This window comes from Ochotona curzoniae, unplaced genomic scaffold (assembly GCF_017591425.1).
Source record: "Ochotona curzoniae isolate NIBS_2020 unplaced genomic scaffold, NIBS_Ocur_1.0 scaffold_3208, whole genome shotgun sequence".
NCBI lineage: Eukaryota > Metazoa > Chordata > Mammalia > Lagomorpha > Ochotonidae > Ochotona > Ochotona curzoniae.
This window is the reverse complement of record NW_024467106.1, coordinates 32,230,494-32,250,013: the sequence shown is the minus strand read 5'-3', so window position 1 is coordinate 32,250,013 and position 19,520 is coordinate 32,230,494. Positions and strand designations below refer to the sequence as shown.

The window sequence follows — 19,520 nt, the reverse complement described above, 5'->3', positions numbered from 1 at the left end:
GCATGGGATGCTAGAGTCGCAGGCAATGGCTTAACCCACTACACCCAAACACTGGCCTTCTGAACTCCCTCATGTCCTGTCTTTAACTCCAACCCTCTCTGCCCTTTCACCCATGCTCAACTCCTTCCCTCCTGCTGTAGAAATTAGTTCTCCTCTGCATTCCGGGACCCCACTGCTTCCACCTCCTGCAATACATTAACCACTCTGCTGCTTTCATCTTTCCCTTTTGGCTTCCTCCAACAGCCTACAAACATGCTCAAGTCGCTGCCAGTATATTTAAAAATCCAAACAAGGCAGAAAGCCCTCTCACACTCTCACTCTGCTCTCCACCTATTCACAATCCAACTAGCTCAAAGAGCTGTCTCCACGTCCTGCTGTCCAAGGCATAACCTTTTCTGAATGGTTATGGGGGGAGAAGCCACAGCCACACTGCATTGGCTTGAGGAGCACGCAGGAAGTAGAGAATTACACATAATTCCTGATCTCCCTAAATTGGTTTGGGCCTAATTCCAAAGACCTCCCCTCTCCAACTCTCCCCTCAATGCTTTCCTACTGCAAACCCCAACAAAACACTTCAGAGGCCAGAAAGGAGGAAAGACATACTGGGATCCTCAGCCATTCTCCCTTAGCCCGCAGACCATCCTTCCCCATTTCCCCAGGCAGCAGATACAGATCTTTGGGAAGGATGTGGCTGCTCACTTTCACTCCATCCATCATCCTGGAGACAGCAGGTCGCACCTCAACAACTAGCAGTCCAACTGGAAAGCCCTCATGGTATCCCAGAGCTTACAGTGCCACCATTCCGCACCACTCTTTCAGTACTGGCCACCACCACAGTGTCTCTTACATGCTCTCGGCCCTGGCCATGATGGACCAGATTAGGAGATGTAGAGCCAAAGGTCAATTTGGGGAAGAGTGGGCAGTAAGATGACCTGGGTTACCACCACAGCAGCCTTCATCCCCTCCAAGGCTGTTAGATGCTTCAGGACCCTCTGTGTTGAGGGGACTGGCGGGGCAGCCTGAGATGTCATCTCTCGTTCTTTCTCCCAAATCCTCATCACCTGTCCCTTCTCCACATCACTTAGGGATGACCTATCTTGGAAAGGAAAGGATGCAGTATTTGACCACGGGCTACTGTCTTTGCAGCTACCCCAGCCTCTTCTAAGACTTTATCAAGGCGTCCAGCTCAATACTATTCCTCTCACCGTCTCACCCCTCCTGCCTGGTCTCAGACATCATTTCAATACTTTAAGTGTTGGGTCCACCTTGCTTTCCTCAAGACTGGACACCCAGGCTGCTGGATATATTGGAGACTTAACTGATATACATCTTCATAGTCCACCATTGCCCACACTTCTACTCTAGTGCCTAGAATCCTCACCATGGTGAACTAGAATTTAAGGCCAACGTAAGGCAGGGAAGGAGTTATCAAGGGGCATACAACAAGGATGAGACCTGGAGATGCTGGATTGAGGATTAAAAAAAAAATTATCGGGCCCAGCATGATAGTACTGCGGTTAAGGTTCTCGCATGGAACGTGCCAGAATCCCATATCGGCACCAGTTCTAATCCCAGCGGATCCGCTTCCCATCCAGCTCCCTGCCTGTGGTCTGGGAAGTCAAGGATGGCCCAAGATTTTGGGACCCTGCACCCGCGTGGGAGACCAAGAGGAGGCTCCTGGCTTCGGATTGGCTCAGCTCCAGCCATTGCGGCCGCTTGGGGAATGAATCATAGGACAGAGGATCTTCCTCTCGGTCTCTCCTCTCTGTATATCCACCTTTCCAATAAAAATAAAATCTTTAAAAAAAAAAAAAAAAAAAAAAAAAATTATCGGAGTTCGGTCCTTGGGCTCTGGGGCAACTGACGCTCCTTGCAGTGTGGCTACTGTGGGGGGTGCCCCTGCCGGGTCGGACCCAATGCGGGGGACTCACGCCAAAGACACTGCCACAAGGCAGTGAACGAGTCCTCGGCCTCCCCCAGGACCCAAGAGAGCTCTTCCCTCAGGGTAAGTCCGCCATGAGGGAACTTGGGAACTGGGTGGAAATTCCTAGCTCCGCCCAGCTGCTAAGACCATGCGGCTGGGGGAGTTTGGGAGGAGTTCGGTCCTTGGGCTCTGGGGCAACTGACGCTCCTTGCAGTGTGGCTACTGTGGGGGGTGCCCCTGCCGGGTCGGACCCAATGCGGGGGACTCACGCCAAAGACACTGCCACAAGGCAGTGAACGAGTCCTCGGCCTCCCCCAGGACCCAAGAGAGCTCTTCCCTCAGGGTAAGTCCGCCATGAGGGAACTTGGGAACTGGGTGGAAATTCCTAGCTCCGCCCAGCTGCTAAGACCATGCGGCTGGGGGAGTTTGGGAGGAGTTCGGTCCTTGGGCTCTGGGGCAACTGACGCTCCTTGCAGTGTGGCTACTGTGGGGGGTGCCCCTGCCGGGTCGGACCCAATGCGGGGGACTCACGCCAAAGACACTGCCACAAGGCAGTGAACGAGTCCTCGGCCTCCCCCAGGACCCAAGAGAGCTCTTCCCTCAGGGTAAGTCCGCCATGAGGGAACTTGGGAACTGGGTGGAAATTCCTAGCTCCGCCCAGCTGCTAAGACCATGCGGCTGGGGGAGTTTGGGAGGAGTTCGGTCCTTGGGCTCTGGGGCAACTGACGCTCCTTGCAGTGTGGCTACTGTGGGGGGTGCCCCTGCCGGGTCGGACCCAATGCGGGGGACTCACGCCAAAGACACTGCCACAAGGCAGTGAACGAGTCCTCGGCCTCCCCCAGGACCCAAGAGAGCTCTTCCCTCAGGGTAAGTCCGCCATGAGGGAACTTGGGAACTGGGTGGAAATTCCTAGCTCCGCCCAGCTGCTAAGACCATGCGGCTGGGGGAGTTTGGGAGGAGTTCGGTCCTTGGGCTCTGGGGCAACTGACGCTCCTTGCAGTGTGGCTACTGTGGGGGGTGCCCCTGCCGGGTCGGACCCAATGCGGGGGACTCACGCCAAAGACACTGCCACAAGGCAGTGAACGAGTCCTCGGCCTCCCCCAGGGCGGCCAGTGCACCACATGGTGCCAGGCATTGCCTGCTGGCCGCCCGGAAGGGCAAACTCTGGGGTTTTCAAGATATGTAGTTGCTGCCTGGGGTCACTCATGACTAAGACTAGGTTGAGTGTAGGTGCAAAGTGAATTTTCGGGTATTCTCAGTGACAGGGTCATGAAAGATTTAAGCAGGCAAGGGGACCAAGACCTAATGGTTTGGGGGAAGTGTCCAGAAGATAATTTTAGTAAGACAGATGCAACAGCTCAATTATGAATACAGAGATGGGATATTAGTATAGAACATCACTGATCACCACATACTAGCCCACACCGAAGCTATGGATGGGGGCCTCTTTGGCAGTGTTGGGTACCATTGCCCGACTGAGTGTTGGAGTTGTGGAGTGGTCACATTTGGCAGGATCAAGACACTCTCCAGCACACAAGAGAACTTGGGCTGGGGGTAGGCTCTGTGGGGTTGTGTGGGCCCAACCCTTTGGAATACAAGTCCCCCGGGTTAGTTCCCAAGCTGGGGTTGCAATGGTCTAAGCTAGGTGTGACCACGCCATCTGCCATCACTCATGGGTAAAGGAATCCACAACAGTCAGGGTAGGTCAAGGCAGCAGCACCCAAATGTGCATCTTTAAACAAGATGTGGGGTGGGCCGGGCTGCCACTGGAAGGGGGCAGAATGGGCAGGGCTGAACAAACCTTAACTCACAAGTAACAACAGAAATCAGGTTGGAGCACAGCTCATGCCAGGTAGGTCCTTGCACATACTGATCTGTGTGAGGCAGAGGCACTAAGCCACAGCATCCAAGGGGCCAGGACAAGTGAGGGGCTCTGCCAAGCGGAGACAGAACAACCACCGGCCTACACCTGCTCTATGGCAGGGCAGAGGCCCGGTTGGGGAAATAACGGGACACCCTAGCTGGGTTGAGTTTCCCACCAAGGAGCGCATGGGCTGGAACTGAGGCTACATTCTGATCAGGATACGATCGTAATCTCACTTGGCACAATTGTGGACTGGGATGGGAAGCACCAAGCCAGGCCAAATTCCAACACCATCTGGTGCTCTGGAGGACCAGGGAGGGTTGTGTGACAGACTAGGTTAGGTCTCAGCCCTTACTGAACCATGTGTGAGCTGGGTAGGGGTATGGAAGAGCCATGGATGGGTTGAAATATCCAACAACAAGAACCAGCTTGGGTCGGAGGCCAGGCAGGAAAAGCCACTGTTCCTCCTAGGATAGCAGGCGAACTGAGTAGTGCCGGCTCATGGACCCACTGGTATGCGCGAAAACTGGCATTGGGAGAGGTTCTGGTGGAGGAGCCTGGGCAACTTCTCTGGCAGGACACAGTCCCATGCAGGTAAGCGCAAGAAGCACAATAGGGAACAACCCAGAACAGGCAATGAAAATTATCCCACTGGCATACACATGGCATGGGTTGGGGGCAGACCAGCCTGAATCTGTTCACATTACCTTCTGGTGAATCCGAGCACCAGAACAGAGTGTGGGCCGAGCCAGGTTCGGTTGCAACACATACCAGTACACAACAAGTAATGCCAAGGTGAGATGAGCCGTACCAGATGTGGCTGCAGCACACAAACAGCACATGTGACAATCAGGGAGGAGGCAAAGCCAACAGGGGAACGTGGGCACCCCTGCTGGATAACTACTTCCATTGGAAAGTGTGAATGCGGATGGGGGCAGTTCAGACTAGGCAGGGCTATAGCACCTGTGGGCCTCACGGTGAGCTGACTGTTCTGACTGGTGCAAGTTAAAATTAGAGTGGGTTGAGGGGTGTTTGGGCTTAGCCACAGCGTTAACTGGCAGAGGCTGGTACTAGGAGCCAATTCTGACAAGTCAAATGCCAAAACTACCTGGAGACTGCATACTCTGGGAGTGGGTGTGGCCTAGTAGGGAAATAGTGGGCACCTCCCTCAGGGTTACCACCCTCACTGGACAGCATGAAACCCAGGCTAGGAGCAGGGGTGGCTTGACAGAAAGGCACCTGCCAGTGGGTGTATGGGCTGGATAATAGGTTGGTTGGGTTGAACCAGGCTTCAATGTCCATTGACGTGTGCGAGAGCTAATTGGGATGTGGGACAGACTGGACAAGCCTGCAGTGCATACTGGCAAGCATGGGAACCAGGGTAGGGGGCAGAACTGGTAGGGGTTTTGGGGAGTCGCCCCAACTAGGCTGTAGCTCCAACTGGTTTGCATGAAGACCGAGTATGAAGTGGGTAGAATCGAGCTGGACTACAACACCCATTGGTTCACAAGGAAGACAGGGCTGGAAGCCGAACGGACCCAGCAATCGCAACGACCAGCATATGCATAAGCTGATTGGTGTGACAACAGTGTTGGAGTCTGTACTAGCAAACTCACTCAAGAATCAGATCTGGGATCAACTCAGATGAAGTTTCTTTGGATATTTCTCGAACTGAACTGCTGATCTTGGAACCCCAACCATCAAGAGACTGTCAGCCAGTAGACTCTGAATAGGTTTCATTACGGTTGGGACGGAGAGATTGGCAGCAATCCAGAACTGATGAACTATCAAAACTGTATGAGCAGGACCCTTGGAGCGCGCCTCATGTTGGGGATCGGGGATGGGTGGGAGGTAGGGTGGGGCTTTCCCCTTTGTTACTCCCCTAACCCTAGATACATGGCAAAATGATTATATTAGTGTGGAAACAATGATATTACCCACTTTCACCCTGTAGCCCGTGACCCTTTGTACCCTAATAAACTAAGATTATTAAAAAAAAATAAAATAAAATAAAAATAAAAATAAAAATAAACATGAAGGTAACAATATGGAAAACATACTAGTATTATCCACTTTCCTGTGGCCCTTGAACCTTCTTACTCTAACTATGTAAAGAATGTCAAAATAAATTTTATTAATAAAAAAAAAATAAAATAAAAAAAATAAAATAAAAAGAAAGGAAAAAAAAAAAAAAAAAAAAAAATTATCCAGGGCTGCTGCTGGCACAGTAGGTACCTGACTAGTGTTGTGGTGCCAGAACCCTGTATGGTGATTGGTTCACGTCCCAACTGCTCCACTTCTATTCAGCTGCCTGTTAATGGCCTGAGAAAAGCAATGGAGAAGTGACCTTTGGGCCCCTATATCCAACATTAGCTCCTGGCTTCATTGTGGCCATTTCAGGAGTGAATCAACAAAGTATCTGTCACTTTGCTTTTCAAATAAACAATATTTTTAAACGTTTATTTGAATATGTTATTTATTTGAAAGGCAAACAAATGTCAAGAAAGGGAAAGACAAAGATCTTCCATGTACTGGCTCACTCCCCAAAGTCCTCAACAGTGATGCAGGCAAGACTAAAGCCAGGAACCAGGAACCCCAGCCAGGTCTCCCACATGGGTTCCTGTCACCCAGTACCTGGGCTACCATGTACTGATTCCCAAGTGTGTTAGCAGGAAGCTGGATAGGAGGCAAGTAACCAAGACTTGAACCAGACACTGAGACTAAATACAAGCATCATAAGTGGTAGCTTAATCTATTATGCCCTTTGAGTTTTTTTAGGCTTTTTTTTTTTACTTGAAAGTCAGAATTATAGACAGAAAAGAGCCATCTTTCGTTCATTGGTTCACTTCCCCAAGAAGATAGCTTCAATGGCCAGGACTAGGTCAAGCCAAAGCCAGGAGCTTCTTCTGCATCTCCCATGTGGGTGGCAGGGGTCTGAACACTTGGTCATTTTCTGCTGCTTTTCCAGACCATTACCGGAGGAGCTGGATTGGAAGTGGGGCAGCCACGACAAAAACTGGTGCCTATATGGGATGCCAGTGTTGCAGGCCCCTGAGGTATTTTTAAGATCAAAAATGGCATGTTTATAAACTGAGACACTAACAATAGCAATTAGCATTTATATAGCATTATGTGCCCAAGTAGCATCTAAACATGCTTCTTTAAACTTCCTAACAGTGCCATGAAGTGAGTTCCACGATATCCCTGTCTTCAGAGTGCAGGGCGGCATGGCCTAGCGGCTAAAGTCCACGCCTTGAACGCGCCAGGATCCCATATGGGTGCCGGTTCTAATCCTGGCAGCTCCACTTCCCATCCAGCTCCCTGCTTGTGGCCTGGGAAAGCAGTAGAGGACAGCCCAAAGCCTTGGGACCCTGCACCCATGTGGGATACCTGGAAGAAGTTCCTGGATCCTGGTTTCGGATTGGCATAGCATTGGCTGTTGCACTCACTTGGGGAATGAATCATCGGATGGAAGATCTTCCTCTCTGTATATCTGACTTTCCAACACATAAATAAATCTTAAAAAAAAAAAAAAAGAGTACAGGCACTAAGCACAGAGCAGTAGCTTGCTAGCAAGCTGTAGAGGCAGGATCCGGACCCAGGCAGGCTGGTAGTCTGTGACCATGACCACTAGAACACTTGCCACAAGTGGAGAAGATGAGTGACCTGGCTGAGCCCATAACACAAGCAAAGCAAGGGGCCACCCAGGAGCCGAAGCATTTAGCTTCCTGCTTGAGGATTCTTGACATAGATGGGCTCCGTGCCAGCTCGAGCCTATCCTGCTTGCCTCCAACCCATGAGCTCCCAGGGGGTAAGTTCTGCAAGTCCCACTGTCCTAATCCTTCTCACAGAGGCTCATTAGGCAACTGGGCAGAACCTTTATTTCCTAACTTCCTCCTTGGACCTCTGTTACAAAGCTAGCAGCAGAACAATCCTGAAGCCAAGGTGTCCCTTTTCTAGTAGTCCCTTCCTGCATGTCAGCAGAATTGGCAGCCACCACAGCCTTGGCGGGAACGCTGGGCAGTCCCAGGGGCTTCTCAGAGAAGGCACGGCCATCCCATCCCAGCCTTTCCGGGGCTAGAGAACAATCCCTCTCAGGAGACGTTCAGGGCCGCATGTCCCGAGCTCTTCTTCGGGGTCGAGGGCCACAGTTGGAGCTGGGTAAGGAGCCCAGACCAGGAGGTGCCCCTGGAGGCTGGTAGCCACACTCATTAGGGTCCAGGGGATCCCGGCTGAGTAGCACCCACACTGCAGGCACGTGGCGGCGCACGGTGAGTGGGTCGAGGCCTGTGTCAGGGGAGGTGGGGACCCAGCTGTCCTCAGTCAGCAGGAAACGCAGCTTGGTGAGCTGGTGCAGGCCTGGGACCCGGCGCTTCACAATCTCAGCACAGCTGACCGCCTTGCCGGCTGCCCGGCCGGAGCCGGAGAACACCACGTGCCTGGCGCCGCCGCCCTCCAAGCGCCCAAGCGCCAACCCCAGCAGGTTGCGGATTTTGCTGCCATCTCGGACCCGCATTTCCAGGGTATCCGGAGGTAGTTGAGGTATCGGAGAAGGGGCGGGAAGCTCCACAGAGCCGGCCTTCCGGTAGTGCTCCATCTTGCTGCTGCAGGGAAGTACCAGGTGACTGAGAGGCAGGGCGACCCAGGCCTTCCTCCACCCTCAGCCCAGGTGTCCATGGATCAGAACCTGCACACGCCTGGGGAGCCCCGCGCATCCTGCACCCCTCTCCCCCAAGGCCCCTTGCTCCGTGCTCCCTGTGGCCAGGGACGAGCCGCACGCCCTAGGCCCCTGGGGACCCTGCCAAGAACCCGGACTCGGTGCTCCGGGAAGACAGAACCACCCCACCGCCTCCGGCTCTCGCGCGCCGGGATCCAGAAGACAAGGCCGAGCGCTCCTCGCGCCGACACTTCCAGGATCGGACTAGCATCCACCAAGTTAAAGTCAACCGGCAGAGCCCCACGCAGACGGCTGCCTGGGGGCCTCCTGGCCGGCCTCGGCCGTGTCCATCCCCACCGGCGGCTTCCAGGGTCCGTCCTGCCTCCCCGACCTCCCAGCGCCCCGCTCCCGCCAGGCTCCGGCTCTCACCGACCCCCGCCGTAGCCGCCTCGCTCAGGGTCGGAAGCCAAGATGGCGCGCGCGCGTGCGTGCGGTGCCGGGGCCGCGCACGCCGGGCGGGGCGGAGCCTGATGGACGTGCCCCGCCCCCGCGGTGTTACCCCGGCGGGCTGAGTCGGTGCTGGAGTGAGCGGACTTCGGGGCGACAAACGCGCCTGCCTCAGCTGCTGGGCGTCCCTGGTGTGGCAGGAGGAGCCCAGGGCATGAGAGGGGCGAGGAGAGGTGAAGCAGCAGCTCGGGCCGCGGGGGAAGGCATGGAGCCTCAGTCGCCGCAGAGTCCCAGTCTCGGTGCCTGGTGGCTGTGCCCGGCGTGTGACAGGTGCTCAAGTATGTGTGACGTTGTTTGGATTGATGGACCAGAGAAAGGGCAGTGGGACCATAGGAGAGGAGGTGAAATTGGGAGCTCTTAGTAGATAGCTTCAGGGAGGACCTGGCGGCTGTTTGGACAGAGGAGTGGGAGGACTCTCAGCTTTGCATGTCGGCTGGAACGTGCCTAACTTGGAATGACATGGTACTGGACGGGCTGACCAGCGGGCAGCTGGAAGGGGTCAGGAGCCCGCGCACTCCGTGGGGCCACAAGGGGGCAGCAAACACTTGGTGGAGCAAGGTGCCAGTTTCTGCCTCCGGTTCTCATCTGGTTCGCCCTACCCGTCCTTGCCAACTTCCCCTCCCAGGACCCAGAACGTCCAAACCGCTTGGATTCCCTTTCTCAACCAGCGGCACGAGACAGGTGCCTCCCCTGGTTCTGAAAATCCCTGCCCTGTCACGTCCAACAAGGGTTGCCTTTGTTGCCTTAGGCTTCTGTGCCTGAGAAAGGACCACATGCTCACCTGGTGAGACTTCCCCTTGCTCTGACTCCCCCTTCACCCCCACGGTGGTCTGCAGTGCAGGGGTTTTGTGGGGCCCACCAGGGTGCTTCGTAAGCATGGGGCACAGAAAAGCATGAACAAATGTCTCATTCACACCAATCAACTGAGGGGCATCGCAGGAAGCACTCTACTCCTCCCAGCAGGCCAACCTGCGAGGCGGCTAGTTCCCAGTCCACCTGCTCGGCAGCGTGGCAGCTCTTCCCTCTAGCGCCCCATCCTAGACCAGCATCCACTCCCCCACTGATCTTTACACTTTATTGTTAACTGTACAGAGAACTGATCTCAGGGAACTTGACCTCCAACTCTAGACAAATGGCCTTAGGCGCCAATAAATACACAGCTGCCTCTGTCTTGTTACAAAGACGGGTCAGCTCGGGCCGGGAGCCTGGGTTCCTCAGGCCACCAGGGAGGGGATGTGAGGCCACAGTCAGTCCTCCGCTGGCTTCACCTGCTTGGCAGCCTCCAGCTGGCAGAGCAGCTCATCCCATTGCACGAACTGCTTGGAGAGAAGCATTGTCTGGTCACTGGTCAAGGTAAAGAACTAGAGTCTGAAAGAGGGAGCAGACCGCTCTTACATCTGCTACAAGGGGTGAGACCGAGGAAGGAGGGAAACAGATAGGGCTTGGGGAGAGCAGCCATGAGCGTCCTAAGCAAGCAGAAAGGATACAGTCTTGTTGTATTCTTCGAGGAGAGCTTTGGACTCCTCAGTGATCTCCATGCACTGGTCCTAGAGAACCAATCGGATGGCAGGAAAGTCAGCCGGGTGAAGCCCCCACCTTCCACTGAACATTCTGTCTCATCAGAAACACTCTTTCCACACAGAACCCTAAAAGGTGACACTTAATCCCAAAGCCAAAGGGACAGATTGCTAAGGGGATGCATTCAGACTCCAGAATGGCTGCCTGACGTAAATCAAGATTGATGGGAGTGGCAGCGGGCCCCCACTGAGTGCATCATCCCCCCTTGTGCACACCTCCTCTTCCTCTGTCCCCAATTCTGAATCCTTCTTGAACTTCAGGCCACAGCCTGGATCAGGACGTACCGTGCCCAGCTCTTGGGCACCTCCTGGTGTCTCCCTGGCTCACCTCGGGGAGGAGTGGTCCTAGCAAGTCCCTTCCCCTCTCCAGGGCACATACATGGAAGGCAAAGCATCAACCCTCACATTTCCTCCAGGCTGGCGTCAGAAAAGCCCAAGGCTGCCTCCTCAGACAGAGGTGGTGTCTCACCACCTCTGCCTTCCCTTCCGTTCCTCTCTTTTCTCGTACCTGCTGCTGGATGTGGATCTGGGCCAGGCGCTGCAGGCGGGCGGCGTGCTCGGGAACGGCTGTAAAACACAACGCACACGGCCCGATGATGCCTGGGCCCTCCCCCGGGACTGCTCAATAGTCTATTAGGTCTTCGGCAGGATTAGAGTATTGAGTGGAGAAGCTAAACAAACGCCAGCCTTCATCGACCACTGCAGCAGGAGGTGGTGGTGGTGGTGGGGCTCTCTGCCCACCCCAGTCTTACTCTAGGACACGTGGGAGGGGAAGAAGGGAGAGAGGGTGACGCGATCTCCAGAGAAGACAAAACCTGTGAATCTCCAGTTTTGCGCCTACCTGACCCCAGTGCTGTACACAACGCCACATATACAGCTCTGCTTCCCATGGGACCTCTCCCTTTGCTCTTAGCCCTAAGGGGCAAGATCTGCCAGGCCTAAGGAACAGGAAGCCTGCAGGTGGGCTGAGGAGGAACGCTGAGTCCTTAAGCTAACCACCTGGAAACCAACACCCAGCATCTCGGCCCATGGTGGCGGCAGCTTAAAGCTCCAGATATTCAGCGAGTATCAGATTGGGGCAAGGAGGGGGAGCTGGACAAAATAGCTCCAGACAGACAAGATGGATATCTGGATTCAATTAAAGTCAGTGTCTGCTTGTCAAGTCCAGGCCTGGGGCCTGCTCTCAGCAGTGCAGCAGAATTCACACACATTAATGTACCTGGCAGGAACTCCGACAGCAAGCCCCAGGCTCAGCGACACCCTGAAGGGGAGATGCTGAGGGGTTGGGGTGAAGACAGAAGGAACCCCAACAGTTGGGTTGTGGCTAGCACTTTCAGGAGTTCCCCCCCCCCCCCCAGGTTTGCTTAGTCCTGAATCTGGTCTCTCCACCTAGTGATTTTAATCCCAGGAAAGGAGCAGGTTATCCCCCACCCACGGCGAGAGAAAGACAAGAAGCAACTCTGGGAACCAGAGGCCTGGGGGCATCCTGCCTGTGTGCGCGTGTCCCCAGTGGTGTGGTAGGGCTGCAGTGGCATACGGTACCTTTGATGTGCGCACTGTCCAGCATGGGAACCAAGGCGTCCACCTGCTCCAGGAGCGCCACCTGGGAGAGAATAAACTGCTCCTCTGCGGCATGAAGAGACAAGACAGTGATGGTGAAGTGAGCCTGTGTGGACATTCTGCCTCCCACGCGAGGGGCTGAGGACCCAGCATGGCCAGTGGCCATGCCCCCTTCCCTAAGTGCACAATCCCCATCCTGCCCCAACTTCTGGCTATCTCTAGTCTGAACCATCCTGAGTCCAAAGAGCCTCTTCACTTCTTCAAGTACTACCTTTTCCCTAAGTTTGAACAACAAGGTCTCTTCTAACTTCTTATCAACAAACACAATGAGTGCCTCTGAGGTGACAAGGTACACTGTTCTTCAGACTTGGGTTCCCCTAACCATGGGTCACCAGGAAGGTCTGAGAGGGGAGATGCTGCAGACTGTCCCAGGCAGGTTCTGTTCAGTGGCTCTCTGAGGCGTAGACACCTGCCAGCTGGAGGAGAGTTGGGACAGTGATGCGAGACTCCCAAGAGGAGACTAAGATTTGGGGTGTGCTTTAATGCACGGGAATCCATAAAGAGAAATGCATTTCAAGTGAGGACTGTTGTGTGCAAATGTTTGAAGGCAGGAATGTCTGTCAACAGAGAAAAAAATCAACTGGCTGAATTTTAGCAGGAGAGTACAGGATAGGGTAGGCCCAGCAGACTGGAAAGCTCTGAATGGCTGGTTAAAGAATTAGGGAGCTGGTGCCATGGCATAGTACCTGAAGCCTCTACCTGTGGTATCCACTTATGGATACCAGTTTGAGACCTGGATGCTGCATTTGTGAACCAGGAGACTAAGCACACCCCAAATCTTAGTTTCCCTGTTAATGTGCCTGATAAAGCAGCAAAAGATGGCCCAAGTCCTTGGGCCTTTACACCCATGTGGGAGACCTGGAAGCAGCTCTAGGCTCTTGGTTTCAGACTTGCCTAGTTTCAACTGTTGTAGCCATTTGGGGAGTGAACCACCAGATGGAACAGCTCTGTCTCCCCTTCTCTCTCTGTGAATCTGCCTTTCAAATAAAAATAAATAAGTCTTAAATAATAATAATGGAAATAATAATCATCACCATCATGGGTCTGGTACCATGGCTTAGTAGGTTAAGCCTCTACCTGCAGTACCAGCATCCCATGTGGGCACCAGTTTAAGCCTCAACTGCTCCACTTCCCATCCAGCTCCATGCTAAGGCACCTGGGAAAACAGCAGAGAATAGCCAAAGTCCTTTTGAGTCCTTGTACCCAAGTGGGAGATCTAAAAGCTCCAGGCTCCTGACTTCAGACTGGCCCAGCTACAGTCACTGCAGCCATTTGGGGAGTGAACAAGCAGATAGAAGATCTTTCTCTGTCTCTCCTCTCTGTAAAATTTGCCTTTCAAATTTATACATATACACATATTATATATATATAATACAAATATAAATATATATTTTTAAATAATTAGGATTTTCTTCTAGCAAGGAAAGGAGACACTGGGATTCCAATGTAGGCAAAATGGTAAGTTAGAAATGTTTTGTGAAGATGAGACTGGACCACAAGCAGAAAGGAAAAGGCTAAGGTTAAGAAGACGACTTAAGCAGTGATGAAACTGGTCATTTGGGAGTACAGGCAATAAGGCTGTGCACTGGGAGACATGGCAAGACTGCAGCGTCAGGACAGGGCAAGGTTTCCCGTACCTGCTGGGGAAGCTGTGACAATTTCTTTCCTTTTTTTTTTTAAGATTTATTTATTTTTATTGCAAAGTCAGATATATACAGAGAGGAGGAGAGACAGAGAGGAAGATCTTCTGTCCGATGATTCACTCCCCAAGTGAGCACAACAGCTGATGCTGTGCCAATCCGAAGCCAGGAGCCAGGAGCTTTTTCCGGGACTCCCACATGGGTGCAGGGTCCCAAGGCTTTGGGCCGTCCTCAACTGCTTTCCCAGGCCTTAAGCAAGGAGCTGGATGGGAAGTGGAGCTGCTACAATTAGAACCAACGCCCATATGGGATCCCAGCGAGTTCAAGGCGAGGACTTTAGCTACTAGGCCACCGCGCTGGGCCTGTCAATTTTGTTTTAAGGATTTAATTATTTGGGACTGGTGTTGTAATGTAAGCATCCTTTATAGACACCTATTTGAGTCTTTCCACTTCCCATCCAGCTCCCTATTAATGTGCCTGAGAAAGCAGCAGCAGATGACCCAAATCCTTGGACCCCTACACTCCTGTGAGACCTGGATGAAGCTCCTGGATTTAGCCTGGTCCAGTCCTGGCTGTTGCAGTTATTTATTTGGGGAGTGAACCAGCAGGTGGAAGACGTTACTCTATTTCCTTGTTACTCTGCCTTTTTTTCTTTTAAGATGTATTTATTTATTTGAAAGGCAGAATAATAGAGGGAGAGACAGAGAGAAAGAGAGAGATTTCATCTGTTAGTTCACTTCCCAAATGCACTTAAAAGCCAGGGCTGGCCCAAAGCAAAATCAGGAGCTGAGAACTCCATCCGGGTGGCAGGGCCCTAACCAGCTGGGCCATCATGAACTACCTTCTAAGGTACATTGACTTAAACTTGCACTCCGATATGGGATGCCATGTCACAAGCGGTGCCGCAGTCCACTATACTGTCATGCTGGCCTGGAAACCACATCACTTAGTTAGGACCCCTTTGGGAGCTGACAGCCCCTTTCAGCAGGCACTGTTCATCCTAACCCGTACCTCAGTGTCACACTGTATTGACCAGTCTCCCAGGGGACTGACCTTTCAGCCAGGTTAGAATCCCGGCCTGGAGGCAGGGATTCTGATTCCTCCAGTTCCTGTTGTGCCCAGTGGGGCAAGGGCTTTCTGGTTCACACCTAGGACAGAGTCTACAACCTGGTAGCTAATCTCTGAGTATCTTTTGGATAGATGAACAAATTACAAAGTGCTGAGAAAATCCTAGCCTGTGGTGTGGCTGACCAGTGGTTTAGCACTGGCAGTAACATTCCTGCATTCCAAGGCAGTAACATTTCCTACTGAGAACTCTGAAAGCCCAGAGATTTCTCACATGAAAGATCTAGAAACTCATGCCAATACTCTCCATCCTCCCAAATGATAACGCTCTCTGCCTCCTCTTTGCTGGAAGCCCCTCTGTCCAGTGAGCAACATAAACAAGGCTCTAAAGGACAATCCTAGGACAGGCCATAGATAAGAACATTACAGTCGTTCCCCTTGTGGCTGGCAGCTGGAACTGCAGCTCACTGAAAGGCATCCTGCACTCAAAGCCTACTGGAGGACCTAGAGGATCAACTCAGCCCTCAGCCTAGAATCAGGCCCGAACTAGGCATTGGCTTGTCCATGATGAACAAACCACCTGTGGAGGCCAGCTCTGTGCTCCTCGTCTTCCACAGCCCAGATCCTCATCTGTAGGTGTGCACGCAGTCCCACATTACCTGCTAAGATGAACTGCAGCTTGGAGGCATCGGGTACGGCAATGCGGTCAATGTACTCAGGGTCCAGGTATTTGATCAGGTCTTCAACTAGAAAAGTAGCAAGAGGGAAAATGGAACTGCTAGGATTGAAGAGTGCAGCTCTGTTTCATGAAGGCTGTTTGGGAAGCAGTCCATCTTAGAGAGAGGTTTGAATGAGGAGCTGACATTATCAGCTGCACCTCAGCCCTCCCTCGCTACCCATTCTTCCCTTTCTCTCTAATCTCACAACTTGCTAGCAAGTCTCCAACGTTGGTGGTAAGCATATCATCGCCACCACCCCTCTGGAATCCTCAGCATTCCCAATGATCCATCCTCACTGCGGAAGGTGACAGAAGCTCCCCCACAGAAGGCCTCATTCCCTCTTCAATGCTACCCAGAAAAGGCAGAGCTTTATCTAGCTTCTAGTTATGGTACGTGTTACTGGCTCTCAAATAAGCAAGGAGGTTTGGCTGAGCCAAGGTAGACATTCTCAGTGTCTAACTTCTTTCCCTCCTCTAATCTTGCCTCCAGAAATCCCATATCCTTTCCCAAGGGCAGCCTCCAGACCAAGCTCTTATCCTGTAACTTTGGCTTGGGGCTTAGCTACAAGGCTGAAAAGCACATCCCAATTCACCACTTTGAAAAGGGAAATATCTTGTATTGTCAGAGGGCTTACTCCACTGACCTCCTGGACTGACAGTCCAGGGTCAGATCCCTTGAAGCACTTACTCTTTTTGTACAGGATCTTCACCCTCTCCCGTTTACTGGCGATGTTCCCTAAGGCCACTTGCACCTTGACAAGGCCATCAGCCACCTGTAAGAGGAGTACAGTTTAACTCTGAGATAAACCACCTGGCTCAAGGCTTGGGAGAAGTGAAGAACCCTCATTCCCCCAGACCCTCCAAGCCCTGAGTTCCTGTCATCTAGGTTGGTCCTATTCTCTTGTCATGAGAAAGATGCAGTCCACCTTCAGGGGATCATTAATGTGAAGAGAAAATCATGTCCTCCTTGGAATTTCAAGTCTGATTAAGGAGATAATAAACTATTTTTGCAGTGTATGGAACACTAGCATATATAACATGCTTCTTGGTTTGAGCATGAGAAATGCAGGCACATTTATCCAGGCCCTCATGACCTAATGACTGTTCCAGCTGCCAGGTTGGCTGGCCTGCCTAAAGCCCCAACCCATCCACATCAACTCCAGTGTGGGAGGTGAAGAGAACAAGCCGACCTCTAGGCTCCTAATGACAGTGCAATCCCTGTATTACACAATAAGAATCAGGTTGGGGGAGAAAAAAAAGTAAAGAGTATATAGATTGAGCTTGAAATGCCTGCTGAATATCCAAGCAGAAAAGTCCAGAATACAACCGGATGTACAAATCTGCCTCAGAATAGAAATCTGGATCAGAGACACACATTCAAGATGCAAAGAACTGCAACTGACACTAAGAAATGGATGAGGCTGAGGGTGGCCTTCAGCTTGGTGCTTTGGTGGTCACTGGAACACTAGGCTGTATGTCCAGGTTCTGGTCCTTATCCCAGCTTCCTGCCAACGTGGACCCAGGAGGCAACAGTGATGGCTCCCCACATGTGTATCCCTGCTGCCTGGGCTGGAATCTCTAGATCCTATTTCAGCCTGGCTCAGTACCAACTCCTGCCGGTATCTAGGGAGTTTCCCATTAGATGGGAGATCTCTCTCTCTGCTTTTAAAATGAATGAATGAATGAATGAAATTTAAATAAGCAGTAAGCCTATATAAGATTGAGGTGTAGATGATGAGTAATTTCAATATTAAAGGGCCAAATACAGGTCAAATATGGAAGTGAATGAGCTCACCCAAGTTTCAGGCTAAGGATGAGGAATGCCAATGTTCCAGGATCGAATACTCTGGAGGCAGATAAGACAGCGAAGCAGGCAGCCAGAGGGGCAGAGAGATGGCTGGGAGTTAGTGTCATGGATATCGAAGGGGAAAGAGTATTCTGACAGATTGATTTTCAAATGGGGAAGCAACCTGCTAGGGGACAACTCATCCTATGGAAGCATAACAACAGCCACCATTACCTCTGGTGAACTTAGCTCCACCAGAAGCTCTTCTGTCAGAGCTCAGCTGGTGGCAGGGAAGGGACCAAGGGGCACAGAGCCTCACAGGGGCAAAAATCCCACACCTCAACACTCTCTCCTGTTTCTGCCGCTCGCGCTGACCTCCTCTCCCCTGCCTTGCAGTCTTCTTGTCCACCCTGCTCTGCCCTCTCTAGGGCCTCGTGGCCCTCTCCCTGGACAACGAATTACTCGAGGCTCCACACCGCCACTTGCTGGGCTTCAGCTCTTTCTAAAGCACCCATTAGTCGGCTTCTCCAAGGAGGTGGATTCTCCCCAACGAGCCCGTGCGGGCAGGAGAGGAGCTTGGTCTCAGCGCTCAGCATCCGCAAAGACCACCGTAAAAGAAGGCCTCTGAGGGTCCCTCGGGCTCCGGTGTTACTTCAAAGCTGGGCTGTGGACCACGGGGTTGCAACGGGGGCAGCGATGGACCGACTGCCTTGCTCCTTCCCAGAAACGGACCGCATCCCTCACCTTCCGCGAGCCGCGCGCCCCGCCTGGCCCGTACACCCAGCGCTCCAGCTCCTCCACTCGGGCCTGCAGCCGCTGAACATCCGTCAGAGCCGCCATCTCCGCCGGGGCCGCGCCTCACCTGAGCCACAGCCAGAGGGTGGGACGTCCGTCCTAACAGGGAGTTCGGCCAATCCGAGTGCACGGGCGTCGCTCCGAGATCGGAAATGACATCACGATTCGAGCTCTACGACGAGGAAATGACTAGACCGGGTAAGAGTTGTCAAACGCTGCGGGGTTACCTAGGCAACGGCAACCTGTCCCCCCCCCCCCCCCCCCCCCGGCTTCTGGCGTCCTGTTGTCAAGACGACTTGCCATTCTTCTAGTTCCAAGATACTAAAAAGGTTTCCCCAGCCCATTACCCGGAGGTTACACGTGTAAATGCCCCCGATGTGCCAGCATAGGTCCATTCTGATAGATCTGAAGGAAGCTCTCCACGAGACTATAAACTTTTTAAAAAACTCAGAGTGAGAGATTTTTCATCCCCTGGTTCACTCCCCTAATTGTCCACAACAGCAGGGATGAGGCCAGGTCAAAACCAGGAGCCAGGAACTTCATCAGGGTCTTCCATGTGAATGGCAGGGACCCAAATACTTGAGCAGTCCTCTACACACACACACACACACACACACACACACACATACACACACACACACACACACACACACCGCTCCTAGATGCATTAGCAAAAACCTGGACCAGAAGTAGAGGTAGGTCTCCATCTCAGGCACCCTGATATGGGACACAGGCCTCCCAAATGGGAGGCATAGGTCCCCCCCTATTCTGTACTGCAACATTCATCTCACTATGAACTTCTGAAGCCCACTAAAGTTGAGACTAAGTAATGGGCCTGAGGCCACCCAGCACTATAGTGAAAGATTTGGAATTTGAGGGGCTGGTACTGTGGCTCAACAACTAATCCTCCACTTTCAAAAAGAGATTTTTCTCTCTGTGTCTCTCCCTCTCAAACAGATTTACAGAGAGAGACAGAAAGATCTCCCATCCACTGGTTCAATCCCTAAGTGGCCACATGGCGGGAGCTGAGCTGATCCAAAGTCAGGAACCAGGGGCTTCTTCCTGGTCTCCCATGTGGGCGAAGGGTCCCAAGGCATTGGACCATCTTCCACTGCTTTCCCAGGCCACAAGAAGGGAGTTGGATGCGAAGTGGAGAAACCAAGATACAAATTGATGCCCATAAGGGATCTCAGTGCTTGCAAGGTGAGGATTTAGCCATTGAGCTATCATGCCAGGTCCCAAAATAAATACATTTTTTTAAAGATTTATTTATTTTTATTACAAAGTCAGATATATAGAGAGGAGGAGAGATAGAGAGGAGGATCTTCCATCCGATGACTCACTCCCCAAGTGAGCACAATGGCTGG

The 19,520-nt window shown here is 52.5% G+C and overlaps 2 protein-coding genes across 5 annotated transcripts; both read right to left on the bottom strand.

The window, feature by feature from the left end:
* Positions 1-7,651: 7,651 nt before the first annotated feature.
* On the bottom strand, positions 7,652-8,932 carry RPP25L (ribonuclease P/MRP subunit p25 like). Its single transcript, XM_041004454.1, has 2 exons — positions 8,875-8,932; positions 7,652-8,392 (listed from the first exon to the last, which is right to left on the bottom strand). Exon 2 carries the CDS (start codon positions 8,383-8,385, stop codon positions 7,894-7,896), a length of 492 nt encoding a protein of 163 aa, XP_040860388.1. The 5' UTR covers positions 8,386-8,392; positions 8,875-8,932; the 3' UTR covers positions 7,652-7,893.
* Positions 8,933-10,013: 1,081 nt separating this feature from the next.
* Positions 10,014-18,216, bottom strand: DCTN3 (dynactin subunit 3). 4 transcript variants are annotated; one of them, XM_040963451.1, is made up of 7 exons: positions 18,103-18,216; positions 16,261-16,345; positions 15,514-15,600; positions 12,072-12,155; positions 11,038-11,096; positions 10,440-10,499; positions 10,014-10,289 (listed from the first exon to the last, which is right to left on the bottom strand). In XM_040963451.1, the coding sequence occupies exons 1-7, from the start codon at positions 18,196-18,198 to the stop codon at positions 10,200-10,202; spliced, it is 561 nt and encodes a 186-aa protein (XP_040819385.1). In that variant the 5' UTR covers positions 18,199-18,216; the 3' UTR covers positions 10,014-10,199. The 4 variants fall into 4 exon arrangements, with proteins under 4 accessions (XP_040819385.1, XP_040819386.1, XP_040819388.1 ...); XM_040963452.1 differs by lacking the exon at positions 10,440-10,499 and having other exon boundaries at positions 10,014-10,313; XM_040963454.1 differs by lacking the exon at positions 10,440-10,499 and having other exon boundaries at positions 10,014-10,268.
* Positions 18,217-19,520: the final 1,304 nt, after the last annotated feature.

What these genes read in the sequence shown, in the direction of transcription:
- RPP25L (XM_041004454.1), bottom strand. Translation starts at nt 8,385, where the DNA reads ATGGAGCACTACCGGAAGGCCGGCTCTGTGGAGCTTCCCGCCCCTTCT.
- DCTN3 (XM_040963451.1), bottom strand. Translation starts at nt 18,198, where the DNA reads ATGGCGGCTCTGACGGATGTTCAGCGGCTGCAGGCCCGAGTGGAGGAG. An exon ending in GAAGATCCTGTACAAAAAGA is followed by an intron (nt 15,601 to 16,260) that starts GTAAGTGCTTCA and finishes CTACTTTTCTAG; the next exon opens with TTGAAGACCTGATCAAATAC. An exon ending in AGATCCACATCCAGCAGCAG is followed by an intron (nt 10,500 to 11,037) that starts GTACGAGAAAAG and finishes TTGGTTCTCTAG; the next exon opens with GACCAGTGCATGGAGATCAC.